The sequence below is a fragment of the Hyperolius riggenbachi genome, chromosome 7 (assembly GCF_040937935.1).
Source record: "Hyperolius riggenbachi isolate aHypRig1 chromosome 7, aHypRig1.pri, whole genome shotgun sequence".
NCBI lineage: Eukaryota > Metazoa > Chordata > Amphibia > Anura > Hyperoliidae > Hyperolius > Hyperolius riggenbachi.
In genome coordinates this window covers 262,138,989-262,152,434 of record NC_090652.1, presented here as the reverse complement: position 1 = coordinate 262,152,434, position 13,446 = coordinate 262,138,989, and the positions used below count along the sequence as shown (strand labels likewise).

Genomic DNA, 13,446 nt, shown 5'->3' with positions numbered 1-13,446 from the left:
CTGGCCACCTATTCTGGGGACACCTATAGACCTGGGGCTACCTATTTTTGGGGAACCACTGCTGTCAGATTAAGTGTATTTTGGGGAACTACTGCCAGATTATGTGTATTTTGGGGGATCGCTGCTGCCAGATTACATCTATGTTTAGGGTACCACTGCCATATTATCTGTATTTTTATGTGGATTTTTGGTGAAATGCTGTAAGATTACATGTATTTTGGGGGAAGTGGGGAAAACACTATGGCAGAGCTCAAACTTCCCCGGCAGACCTTTTACAGCACTACTAAAATCATGTATATTTGGCCCCACCCATGACCACGCCCACATTATGTTGCATGACCATGCCCATTTTTTCGGCACACTGCGCGTGGCACAGGGGATTTTGTCAGTAAGAAAAATCTTTTGGCAGTACATTTTTAGGTATTTGACAGTAAAAAATAATGTGAAAGGTTGGCAACATTGGTTTGGGGGATGGGTGTCCCCTGCACTTTGCTGCAGAGAGCACAATGGAATTGAGTCTCCTGCCCATGCCATTAAGACAGAGAGGAGCTGAGGGTGCACAGCTGCGCTGCTCCTTCATCTGTAATGAGAAACCCAGGGCACTTGACATAAGTTTTGAAGAAACAGATTTATGCTGCGAAATAAGAAGAAGACCTACCAGGTGTGCTGCTTATCATCATCTCGGGTTCATCTCCTACTTCTGTTATTGCACTTTCTGCAGCCAAATTCAGGGGACACTCCTTATTCACAACCCCATAACTTGGGAACTGAGCATCATACCGACTCGGGACCCGGTGCAACAGAAAGCCGGGACTTCCAGCTTAGCTTTCCAAAAATGGTCAGATCTTCCTGGGGGAGAAAACAGAACTTTAACAAACAGCTGCCAAACATTCCAGATGGAATAATACATAAGTACCGATAATTCTTACAGATTGGACAGATTGCTAATATAGTCACTCGTACCCTTTAGAATTGCTCATGTAAAACAGAACCCAAGGAGAAGCATGTGATCAGTTTGATCAGGTAATAGTAACATGGTATTCCCTGAAGGCCTATTTTTGGCGGTGTAGTATGGTATGGTGGGGCCGACGCACCGCAACGCTGCCGCCAACTTACAGTGTGAAACCGCCTTAGTGCTTCTCAATTACTTGTGAGCAACTCTGCTCTCCACTAAACATGCTAGAGTTTTCTTTGGTGGTGAAATAATGACTAATTTTGTGCCTTGATGTTTAGGGCACCACGACGGAGACTGATGTAAACAGAAGAAGACCAAGTTCATACAAAATCTCCATGGATTTAATGGAAGAGCCATCTGCCAGACAAAGGGCTCTCAGTATCGCTACCATTTTAACAAATACCATGGAAGGTAGAGGACATCTGATCTTGTCTGTATGGTTGTGGGGGCAGGGGGTTTGCTATGGATGTATGGATGCCAAGGTGGGGGAGCCGAAGCCATTGTTCTCTCTACTCTTCTTCTACTTGCTTGACTTTTCTGTCTCACTGCAGTTGCTAGGTTGTATTTTTTTTTTCCTGCAGACACATATGCATCTAAGCCTTATTGTACCCAGTGGTTAACAATACACTGTTGCATACCTGATGTAAGATGCCCAACAACTATGCATGACTTAGCACTGTGCCGATACTACGTTCCTGTAACTTGTGCCTTGTTTGTGTTTTGGTAATTAGGAGCGTTGCCTAATCCCTGCTCGATTTCACTTGTATCTTGATTGCTTTTTAATGCCAAGGTCAGAAGCTGTCAACCTAATAAATACTGTATATAAAACTTTTTTTTAACTTGTCTTTCAGAACTGGAGGAGTCGCGGCAGCAGAAGTGTCCACCCTGCTGGTATAAATTTGCTCATTGCTTTTTGATCTGGGACTGCTGTGGTCTTTGGCTGAAGATTAAAGATATAGTAAAGTTGATTGTGATGGACCCGTTTGTAGATCTCGCTATCACCATATGCATTGTTTTGAACACCATCTTCATGGCCATGGAACATGCTCACATGACAAAGGACTTCATTTACGTTCTTTGGGTTGGAAATCTGGTGGGTTGTAAAGACTGTTAGACAATTTTCTCATGCATTAATGTATGCTTGTACTTTATTTTGTCATCTGTACCTCCCTCCACCTAACCATTTGTGAGTGTGAAGAAGCATTTCATTTGCTTCTCACGGTGAATGTTTTCAGGTTTTTTGGGGCGTTTAGCGAGCAAATAAAGATGTTTTTTGTACTTTTTGACTGGTTCAGTTGGAGGACCCATGCTCCATCCCAGAGCCTGGACTCCGCCTCCCTTTAACTGACACTAACTGAGTGAATAATGTCTTGTATAGAACTTCCTTTGAAAGGCCCGATGGCAGCCAGAGTCGACATACTGCTGGGAGTTGTCTGCTCCTATTTAGCAGGAGGAGGGGACCCTGCATGACTGGCTTGGCTTCCTGCAATTGTTGTAATTGGTAGCCCACATGGTCCTGTCTGCATACTGGGAATCACCACACTTTATGATATCAGTAACTTAGCGACCGCAGCCATATCACAAGCGCCTGGATGACCAACACTGTACCACATGAGCAGGGGAAACTCGAAAAATTAGAATTAGAATATTGTGCAAAAGTCCATTTATTTCAGTAATTTACCTTAAAAGATTAAACTAATATATGAAATAGGAACCCTTTGCAGGTGTTTTGGATTAATTAGCTGATCAGAGTCTGAGACCTTTGAACCCAGAATATTGAACATTTTCACAATACTCTAATGGTCTGAGATTTTGATTTTGGGGTTTTCATACAGTGGGTTGCAAAAGTATTCGGCCCCCTTGAAGTTTTCCACATTTTGTCATATTACTGCCACAAACATGAATCAATTTTATTGGAATTCCACAAGACCAACACAAAGTGGTGTACATGTGAGAAGTGGAATGAAAATCATACATCATTCCAAACATTTTTTACAAATCAATAACTGCAAAGTGGGGTGTGCGTAATTATTCGCCCCCCTGAGTCAATACTTTGTAGAACCACCTTTTGCTGCAATTAAGCTGCCAGTCTTTTAGGGTATGTCTCTACCAGCTTTGCACATCTAGAGACTGAAATCCTTGCCCATTCTTCTTTGCAAAACAGCTCCAGCTCAGTCAGATTAGATGGAAAGCATTTGTGAACAGCAGTTTTCAGATCTTGCCACAGATTCTCGATTGGATTTATATCTGGACTTTGACTGGACCATTCTAACACATAGATATGTTTTGTTTTAAACCATTCCATTGTTGCCCTGGCTTTATGTTTAGGGTCATTGTCCTGCTGGAAGGTGAACCTCCGCCCCAGTCTCAAGTCTTTTGCAGTCTCCAAGAGGTTTTCTTCCAAGTTTGCCCTGTATTTGGCTCCATCCATCTTCCCATCAACTCTGACCAGCTTCCCTGTCCCTGCTGAAGAGATGCACCCCCCGAGCATGATGCTGCTACCACCATATTTGACAGTGGGGATGGTGTGTTCAGAGTGATGTGCAGTGTTAGTTTTCTGTCACACATAGCGTTTTGCATTTTGGCCAAAAAGTTCTATTTTGGTCTCATCTGACCAGAGCACCTTCTTCCACATCCTTGCTGTGTCCCTCACATGGCTTGTGGCAAACTGCAAACGGGACTTCTTATGCTTTCTGTTAACAATGCCTTTCTTCTTGCCACTCTTCCATAAAGGCCAACTTTATACAGTGCATGACTAATGGTTGTCCTATGGACAGAGTCTCCCACCTGAGCTGTAGCTCTCTCCAGCTCATCCAGAGTCACCATGGGCCTCTTGACTGCATTTCAGCACTCTCCTTGTTCGGCTTGTGAGTTTAGGTGGATGGCCTTGTCTTGGTAGGATTACAGTTGTGCCATACTCCTTCCATTTCTGAATGATATGACAGTGCTCCTTGGGATGTTCAAGGCTTTGGAAATCTTTTTGTAGCCTAAGCCTGCTTTAAATTTCTCAATAACTTGATCCCTGACCTGTCTTGGACCTGTCTTGTGTGTTCTTTGGACTTCACGGTGTTGTTGCTCCCAATACTCTCTTAGACAACCTATGAGGCCCTCACAGAGCAGCTGTATTTGTACTGACATTAGATTACACACAGGTGCACTCTATTTAGTCATTAGCACTCATCAGGCAATGTCTATGGGCAACTGACTGCACTCAGACCAAAGGGGGGCGAATAATTATGCACACACCACTTTGCAGTTATTTATTTGTAAAAAAAAAAATGTTTCGAATCAGGTATGATTTTCGTTCCACTTCTCATGTGTACCCCACTTTGTGTTGGTCTTTCATGTGGAATTTCAATAAAATTGATTCATGTTTGTGGCAGTAATATGACAAAATGTGGAAAACTTCAAGGGGCTGAATACTTTTGCAACCCACTGTAAGCTGTAAGCCATAATCATCAAAATTATAACAACTAAATTCTTGAAATATCTCGCTTTGCATGTAATGAGTCTATTTCATAAATGAATTATTGCATGATATTGTAATTTTTTGAGTTTCACCTGAAAAAAATAATTGTTCATTCACTGGGGCACAGCTGACCATGGTTATATGATGGTATAGTCACTGACCTGTAGTGGTGGGGGAACTGTGTGTTTATTCATGATGATATCATGGTAGCCTTGTTGACATGTCACAGTAGCCTATGTGACCACATGTCACTTTGCAGAAGACCACAGGACCACAGCTTTGTTACAGGTGTACCAATGTACAATGTACCAAATAGAGCCAGGCTGACTGAGATAAGATTTATTGCAGCAGAAACATTTCTGATTATATTGGAATGCTTGCATTGCAAGGTTAAGTTGCAGGCTGCATAATAAACACAGAGCAGTGGGTAAATGGAATTTGATTGTATGGCTGACAATCCCACTTTAAAAGAATGTAGCATTGTGTCCTGTTCACTAGAGGGTGTCTTTGACTTTTGTCGGAATGGCCTTTGCCCAAAAACAGCCCTGCCTAAGCTGAACATGCTAAATTCATTAAAGACCCAAGGATAAGAAAAATCAAGCCACACACTACAGAATACAACATGTCCCATGTTACCTCCCCCTTGGAAGTGGATATCCTGTTTACTGCTTTTTTGAATTATATTTACTGTAAGTTTATTGGTTACATAATGCTAAACAGACTTATTTCTTGTAATTCTAGGTTTTTACAGCAATATTCACAGCTGAAATGGTTTTTAAGTTAATTGCACTGCACCCGTACTATTACTTCCAGGAAGGCTGGAATATCTTTGATGGGTTTATTGTGAGTCTAAGTTTAATGGAACTCGGGCTTTCAACAACAGGCGGATTCACTGTTCTGCGATCTTTCAGACTGGTAATTCAAGCTTTACAGTTATGATTGATTGAAAATGTGCATACCACAATACAGATATAACTGGCTTAAATATTAAGGCTACTTCAGGGGAACAGATGGAGAGCAGTGCAGTTACTACGTCTTTACCACCTTAACCACTTGAGGACTGCAGTGTTAAACTCCACTAAAGAACATTTTTCACTAAATTGGTCACTGCAGCTTTAAGGGCTCGTTGCAGGGCCGCACAACACAGCACACAAGTGATTTGCTCCCTTTTCTCCCCACCAACAGAGCTTTTTAGTTGGTGGGGTCTGATCGCTCCCCTAATGTTTATTTATTTATTTTTACAAATATTTGTATTATTTATTTTTAAATAAATGTACTTATTTTTTTTTTAATCCCTCTCCCTCCCCCCACCAGCCTATCAGCACGATCGGCTGTGATAGGCTTCAGCCTATCACAGCAGATCGCTTTCCTGCCTCTGGAGGGGACAGCCGAGTGACATGGCTGTCCCCCTGTACAGCACTGCCTTACATCGCATCGCTGTACCAAGTAAATAGACGGTGGTTTCGGCGTCTAACAGTCTCCTAGCGGCGATCACCGCTAGGATACTGATGGCAGAGGGGAGCTCCGTCATTCATGCGGAGATGCGCCCTGTGATCTCCTGCAAATCCCGCCCCAGGACTTGACGACAATTTGCGTTAGGCGGTCCAGGTGCTGCTGCCGCGCTTACGCCCATTGCCGTGAGGCGGTCATTAAGAGTTTAAAGAGGAACTGTAACCAAGGATTGAACTTCATCCCAATCGGTAGCTGATACCCCCTTTCCCATGAGAAATCTTTACTTTTTCTCGAAAAGATCATTAGGGCGGTTTGTGTGGCTGATATTGTGGGGAAACCCCTCCCACAGTGTGATGTCATGACCATGGTCATGACAGTTTCCTTTCTATGAACCTTGTTGCATTGTGGGAAATAACAGCTGTTTCCAACTGCCAAGCTTCCAGTATCTCCCTCTGTGCACATGTAAAGAAACCAACCTTTTAGCCTATTGTGAGTAAAGAGGTCCATCTGCTATGGTGGCAATGTTTTCTCTTGGGAGGTACTCTATACTCCATAAGCCCTTTATGCTAGGTGTCCAGCATGAATTTGACTTCACTTCATGCCGTTTTTAGGAATTAATCTAGAGCTGAAAAAAAATGTTAGTTCTTCGGATTCAAATCAAACAAACTTTATTTTTTCCTGTTTTAGCTCCGTGTATTCAAGTTGGCAAAATCATGGCCTACACTCAACAAGTTGATCAAGATCATCGGTAATTCTGTGGGCGCTCTGGGAAACCTGACTCTGGTATTGGCCATCATTGTGTTCATTTTTGCTGTGGTCGGCATGCAGTTATTTGGTAAAAATTACAAGGAATGCGTCTGTAAGATTTCACAGGACTGTGAGCTTCCACGCTGGCACATGAATGACTTCTTCCATTCCTTCCTGATTGTGTTCCGAGTGTTGTGCGGAGAGTGGATCGAGACCATGTGGGACTGTATGGAAGTAGCTGGGCAATCCTTATGCTTATTGGTGTTCATGTTAGTCATGGTGATTGGAAATCTTGTGGTAAGTTGTTTTATGACTATATTAGATTTTGTAAACAGTCTTCCAATGTTTCATTAAGGCTCCTTGCAGGCCTTGCAAGTGTGAGTTGTGTTACCCTGTTTTACCGCCGGGTAATGCAACGTCAATGCAAGGCAATGGGGCCTAGCACACTTGCAGCGGAAGTTACCAATTGGCTGCCGACCTGCCGCAAAGTCAACAGTGACTTACCATCAGACTTTTGTGATGACACAGCAGCAGCGGAATGCATGTAAGCCAATGGATGACGTGGAAATTTTACATTTGTTGGTGCCGGCAGTGTGGCGACATGCGCGGAAAGACATAAATTTGATGGGAAACCCAGGAGTCCCAGTGACGTACTTCCTGTCCAGCAGGAAGAACTACACATGGCAAGGTGTGGCATGTGGGGGAGCAGGGTGGGCCATGCGGGGGTGGGGCTATGCATATGACCCTGTCACGCACTCTGCTGCAGGGTCAAATGAATTAAGTTTTCGGTGTTGCAATGACAGTGGAGCATCACACTGCAACGCAATAGCCCAGTGTAAAACTGGCCTGAGAATTCTTCTTTGGGTTTTAAGCCATCTGGTTCTCTGATATGTTTCCCATTTTTTGATTCTGTCTCAGGCTCATCTAAAAGCTCTGACTGTCTAGACAGTTCTGTTCCCCTAAATCCACCAGTCATCTATGCCTACTGTTATTTACAGTATACTTCTCACTTACATATAGTGAACTAAAATCAGATAAGAGCCTCCTCAGTATTGTGTTTAGCGTAGCTGCTACTTGGCCTAGATGCAGCTAAATTCTGTGTGCAGTACAGTAAGGCATAGGAAGGTTCAGCTGAATATAACATGGAGGACTTCATTCAGCACCATGCTTGTTTATCAGAAAATCTCTGTATCCAGGGAAAAAGACCACTGACCTTAGTGGGGCAGGACACCCAGTGTCCCCCACTAGTGATGGGCATGTCTTAAGCCTCATCTACACGAGTAGATGAGGCTCCGATCCGGCGGCTCGATTGGCCGCCGGATCGCCTCTTCCGCGTCCCTGCGCGTGCCCGGCGCGTCCCCGCTCGCTGCGCGTGTGCCAGATTCGATTCCCTGCTCATCCCCGCCGGCGCCCCTTATCTTCCGCTCGATTCCCTGCCATTGTCCCCTCACGGGGAGAGAGCAGGGAATCTGCGGTGAGGAGATCCGTCCTGTCAGATCTTATCAATCGAGCCGCATCAGCGGCTCGATTGATAAGCAACATCGCCGCCTCATCTACGCGTTTAGATGTTCCATAAGATTAGAGAAGCATGTGGTTTGATTGATCAGCTGATAGATTTGCAAAGCTCTGATTTGCTATGATCACATCCTGCTATAGCACATGATCATGACTAGCAAATCAGAGATTTACATATCTATCACTTCACCTGACCAAACTGATCACCTGCTTCTCCATGAGTTCTCCTAGACATAGCCTCCACAATCTGATGAGATATATTATAGCAGATCATATTTACTTATTCAGAGATACCCACTATTACCTTAATTGTCCTGGTTTCAGAAGGAGAAATGCTTCATATATCTCTTTAGCAGAATATTATATATAGCACTGCCCCATCAGTGATGTTTTGTCAAAATGTGTTTTACCGTATATTCTTTACGCTCTATATTTATTGTGTATAAACACAGAGCTGTGTAGTAACTATTTCATCCATTTGAAAGATTTTTTTTGTATCCACTTGAATTATAGGTGCTGAATCTGTTCCTGGCCTTACTCCTAAGCTCATTCAGCTCTGACAATCTTTCGGCCACCGATGATGACAGCGAAATGAATAACCTGCAGATAGCGGTGGGCAGAATCCAGAAAGGGGTCAATTATGTCAAGAGGTGTCTGCAAGATTTTTTTCAGAAATTGTTTTTGAGGGCTAAAAGGGATGCGGATGACACGAAGCAGCAGCAAGGCGACCTGGGAATTCAGTTTGATAATGGCGTTTACAGCAATACCGTGGTGAAGACCGTTAAAGTACAGGGCTACCTCCGGGATGCAAGTGTGACAACCAGTGGGATAGGCAGTAGTGTGGAGAAGTACGGAGGGGATGAGAAGGACAGTCTGGCTGTCAGCAACCCACAGTGCCTCACCGTAGCAGTGCCTATTGCAGCTGGAGAGTCCGATTTTGAAAACCCAAACACTGAAGACTTCAGCAGCGAATCAGACCCCGAAGAAGGTAAAGAGGTAAGATGTGCTTCTCTTTTACTCTCTGTCCTTCTTTCTAACTTAGAAATGATGTGTCCACTGACGCATTCATACTATTTTACTTCTGACATACAAACAAACGTTTTTTTATTAATAGATAAGTAACATCTGCCATTAGCAAATGCAAACACGGACATAAACCGGCCACACACATCCACTGGTAATGATATTACAGATGTAGCACAGGGTATGACTATCTAGTAACAGAAGTGAGTCTTTAAAGTGAACCTAAATCAAAAGGGGGTAAAAAGAGTTTCACTTACCTGGGGCTTCTACCAGCCCCTGTAGCCGCCCTGTGCCTGCGCCGGTACTCAACGATCTTCCTGTCCCCCGCCATGGCGAGGTTTCATTTTCACTAGTTTGTCCAATCGATGGCCACTGCGCCTGCCCAGCCCTGGGCACATGCTGAGGGGAGTGTGAACGAGGACGCACACGGAAAGGGCCGCGCAGGGGCATTGGCCGGTCAGGAACAACAAAACTTATCCACGGCAAGGGACCGGAGGATCATTGATGGACTTTGTGGGCACAGGTCTTCTGCTGGTGGTTGGTCTGCCCCAGATAAGTAAAACTCTTTTTTTCCCCTTCGGTTTAGGTACACTTTCAGAAACACATCTTCTATGAACAGTAATAATTGTGGATAGAAACACACATTTCTCATACCACAATAATGATTTGAATAAGCACCAAAATGACTAAAGTGTGTCTTAAAGAAGCATGATTTTTGTTAACTCCTATAGTTAGGAATGAGGGACTAGCTAAGAGGTGTTAAAGTGAACCTGAGGTGAAAATAAACTGATGATATAAACTATTTTATTTTACCTCTTACTTTTACCCCTTTTTATACCCCATGGTTTTATTTTATACTTAAACATTTACAAAGTTGATAGAATGTTTTGTTGTCTCTGCCCAGTGGCAGCCTATTAAGTGTCCCTAAATGAAAATACATGAACTATTGACCTTTTTCTATCTCCCTCTGTTCTCGGAAAACTTTTATGGCTGTAATCTGCTCATCAGTGATGTTTACTATATTCCAGACAAGCTACTGACAAGACAGACACTTCCATGCCTAAAAATTAACTCTTTCAGACAGCAAAATAAAACAAGTAAAACAGCCTGGTTATTAATAGAACTACAGGTGCCTCCGGACATTTGTGCAGCCACACGGCCGGCACTCACTCGACCTGAGGAAGCGGCTTACGCTGAGAAACGCGTTGTCATAGTGCTGTTCGCAATCAATAAATGAAATTATATTTTATTGCAATTTTATATTTTTTTAGTTTGATTTCAATTAAGGAACATCTCCTCTTACTCATGATCTTCTTTAATTCGAAGATCTAATATTCATTCTAATTGGGCGCCTCCAACCTTCCAAATTTATCTACTATATCTTACCTGGTAGGACCTTTTTCGTTCTCTCCTATCTGGAGAGTCGAAAATATTTTTTCATTTCTGGAGTTGCGACCGAGAATCTACGGTTAAAGGCCGAGTGGAGACGGTATCTCTCCACCTGCATGCACGAGTGGTTGCCTCTTTAGAGCAACCCACCTTTGTGAGTATACTCATATAGCCCTTTTCCTTTTTCGCTGTACCAACTAAAAGGGTAATACACCAGATCGGGCTCCCGGTTGCCGGGTGTTTGTGTATTTGTCTCTTGCCAGTTTTGAATCCTGGTTATTAATATGCTATGCACCGTAATTACACATATTTATCTCACCATGTCATATGTCACCTCGGGTACACTTTAAGAGAAGAAGCACAGATTTGCCATTGCGTATTGATGATGTCTATAGGCACTACAGAATCCTTCTACTAAGGCAAGGTTGTGGTATCTCTTAGTGTACATTTTCTTGGAAAATATGAGAAAGGAAATAAACAAAAAAGAGTTGGCAGGACTCAGGGGATGAGAAAAGTCACAAAGATACGTATCGGGGGGGAGGAGACACGGCTTCTTGCAAGGGTTATACTCAGCACCAAAATAGATGTACAGTTAAGGAGATCTTGGAGAAAAGTTTGCCTGACAATACAGCACAACTTAATTTTGTATGTTTGAAAAAAGTATTATACATAATCTTAATTATAAATATAAAACAATATCAATAACAATAACTCAACGATTAGTAGTCAATTCATAAAACACAATTAAAACCCCCCATTAAGGCCTCATTCACGCTGGGAATTGCAAACGCGATTTTGCACTGTGGGGTTCTGCAACTTTGTGATTGCCACAAATCGCAATTGCACTGCAAGTGCTGCAGTTTGAGTAATACCATAAAATGACTTGTGTCACAGTGATTTGCTGATCGTCGGTGACCAGGAAATCGCAAAAACCCTGCCAGAAGGGGACCTAAAAACTCATTGCCCTTTGTCTGGTAGCCAAAGAATACCAATATCAATATATGAGCCCAACAATCTGTAGAAGTGTATTTGCTTACCAGGACTTTAAAGATGACAGTGCATTGAAAATGCTGTTTTTGATATTGATATTCACTAAATTATGGTAAAAAAAACAAAACGATTTGTTCTTTCCAATGTGAAAAATCCTGAAAAACGCAACTTTTTTAACAGTGAAAATGTATGAAAAGTACGAAAATCATTTATTGAAAATTGGTGAAAAATGAAAAAAATCACAAACTTATCACAAAATGATTTTTGATGCCATTATGACATGAAAGTCGAATTTTACGTGAATTTTTGCAAAAAATGAATGCGAAAAGAATACCTGCATTTTCACTCATCACTGAAAGATGAGGCGGTTAACGATTCATATTTTGCAAATGCTAAATATTCACTGCCCGGGGCAGGACAGAGGTTTTTATATTGAGGCCAAAAAGATTCTCCACCACTTAATTACCTAGCAAATAAACACACAAAAACTGAAACCAATAAAAAAAATCATTATACATTCCCTTTAAATAATGATAAGAATACTTTACCACAATGTGCATTTTTCAAAGAGGCCCATTTTAAAGCATCTTTACATAAAAATATTCATTCTGTTGCTTTCTCAATTGTACAGAGTACTGAATTTACCACCCATCTGTAAAAAAAAAAAGTATTTAACAACCTAAAAAGGTACCATAATTCAATTAACCTGGTGTGATCTTTACAAAAAAAGAAATAAAGAAATTAAAGAGACCCTAATCAGAGGACGCTTAGCAATGTATATTGAGAATTTAATGGAAGCCTGGAGTCTCTTTAATTACATTTGCTGTCAGCCAAGTGCTTGTGACAGCCATGTGCTCCTGATAAAGAGATGGACCCACTCCAGACACAAAGGATTTCCTAGATATGTGTTCACAAAGGTTTTACTAGATTTGTGTTGGCACCCAGTTGCATTGCTTGTTTTGTTTGTGCATAAGCTTCTTGAATAAATTACTTTTAAAGCACATGGGGAGCCCAGACACTGCGTACTTCTTGCATCACAGACAGTCTTCGCTATAGGCTTCCATTTTCTCAGAAGATTCAGTCTGCACTCTCCCTCCAGCACTCTAAACAGCAGAATGAGGCAATCATAACAGCAGCTAAGCCCACTGGGACTGAAATTCAGTACCTGGAGTCCAGGGACTTTACCATAGCCTCCACAACTCTCATGATCATGGGGGGCAAGGGTGGGGCAGATGGCTTTGGGGGCCCACTCCTCCTTCCTCTCCACCCTTACACTGAGTAGAGTAGGGAGTGGTGTAATTTTACCTGCTACAGCACTGTGGGTCTTTTCCATGCTTCACAGCAGCACATTTCTGCTGATATTCACTTCCTACTGATCACATGACAGGTACAGTAATTGGGAGCCAGAGGATGGAGCAGCTGTGATACATGGAGAAGACCCCCAGCTCTGGAGTAGATAAATATTACACCCACTGCCTGCATTACTCCGCATGGCGGGAGGAAGTTACGGAGATGTTTTTGTGTATAATTCTGATATTATTGTGCATATCTTTTTTTTAATGTTCCATCATAGCTCGCTGGACTTACTGGGGGGTGGGTGGGGTGGTTTGAGGGGCCTATCTACCCAGGTCACACCAGGGTATGTTTATTGCAGGTGAGCCCCATAAATTCTAGTTACGCTCTTGCTGGAATCTGTTTCTTCTGGTGATGTACTGTATATTCTGGCGTATAAGACGACTAGGAGTATAGGATGACCCCCCAACTATGCCAGTTAAAATATAGAGTTTGCGATATACTTGCTGTATAAGAATACCCCTCTTTCAACGCACACCACATAAAATCATAATCATAAACTGGTGCTATGTATAAACAAATACTGGTGCTGTACTGTATGTCGTTACCCAAT

At 42.5% G+C, this 13,446-nt stretch overlaps 1 protein-coding gene across 3 annotated transcripts in view; it reads left to right on the top strand.

Moving 5' to 3' along the window:
- Positions 1-13,446, top strand: part of LOC137525837 (sodium channel protein type 2 subunit alpha-like) — a 147,342-nt gene that overhangs the window by 69,421 nt on the left and 64,475 nt on the right. For all 3 annotated transcript variants that reach the window (XM_068247055.1, XM_068247056.1, XM_068247057.1), the window contains 5 exons: positions 1,234-1,366; positions 1,807-2,048; positions 5,166-5,339; positions 6,564-6,920; positions 8,652-9,134. In XM_068247055.1, the coding sequence (XP_068103156.1) occupies positions 1,234-1,366; positions 1,807-2,048; positions 5,166-5,339; positions 6,564-6,920; positions 8,652-9,134 (1,389 nt within the window). The remainder of the gene's footprint in view (positions 1-1,233; positions 1,367-1,806; positions 2,049-5,165; positions 5,340-6,563; positions 6,921-8,651; positions 9,135-13,446) is intronic.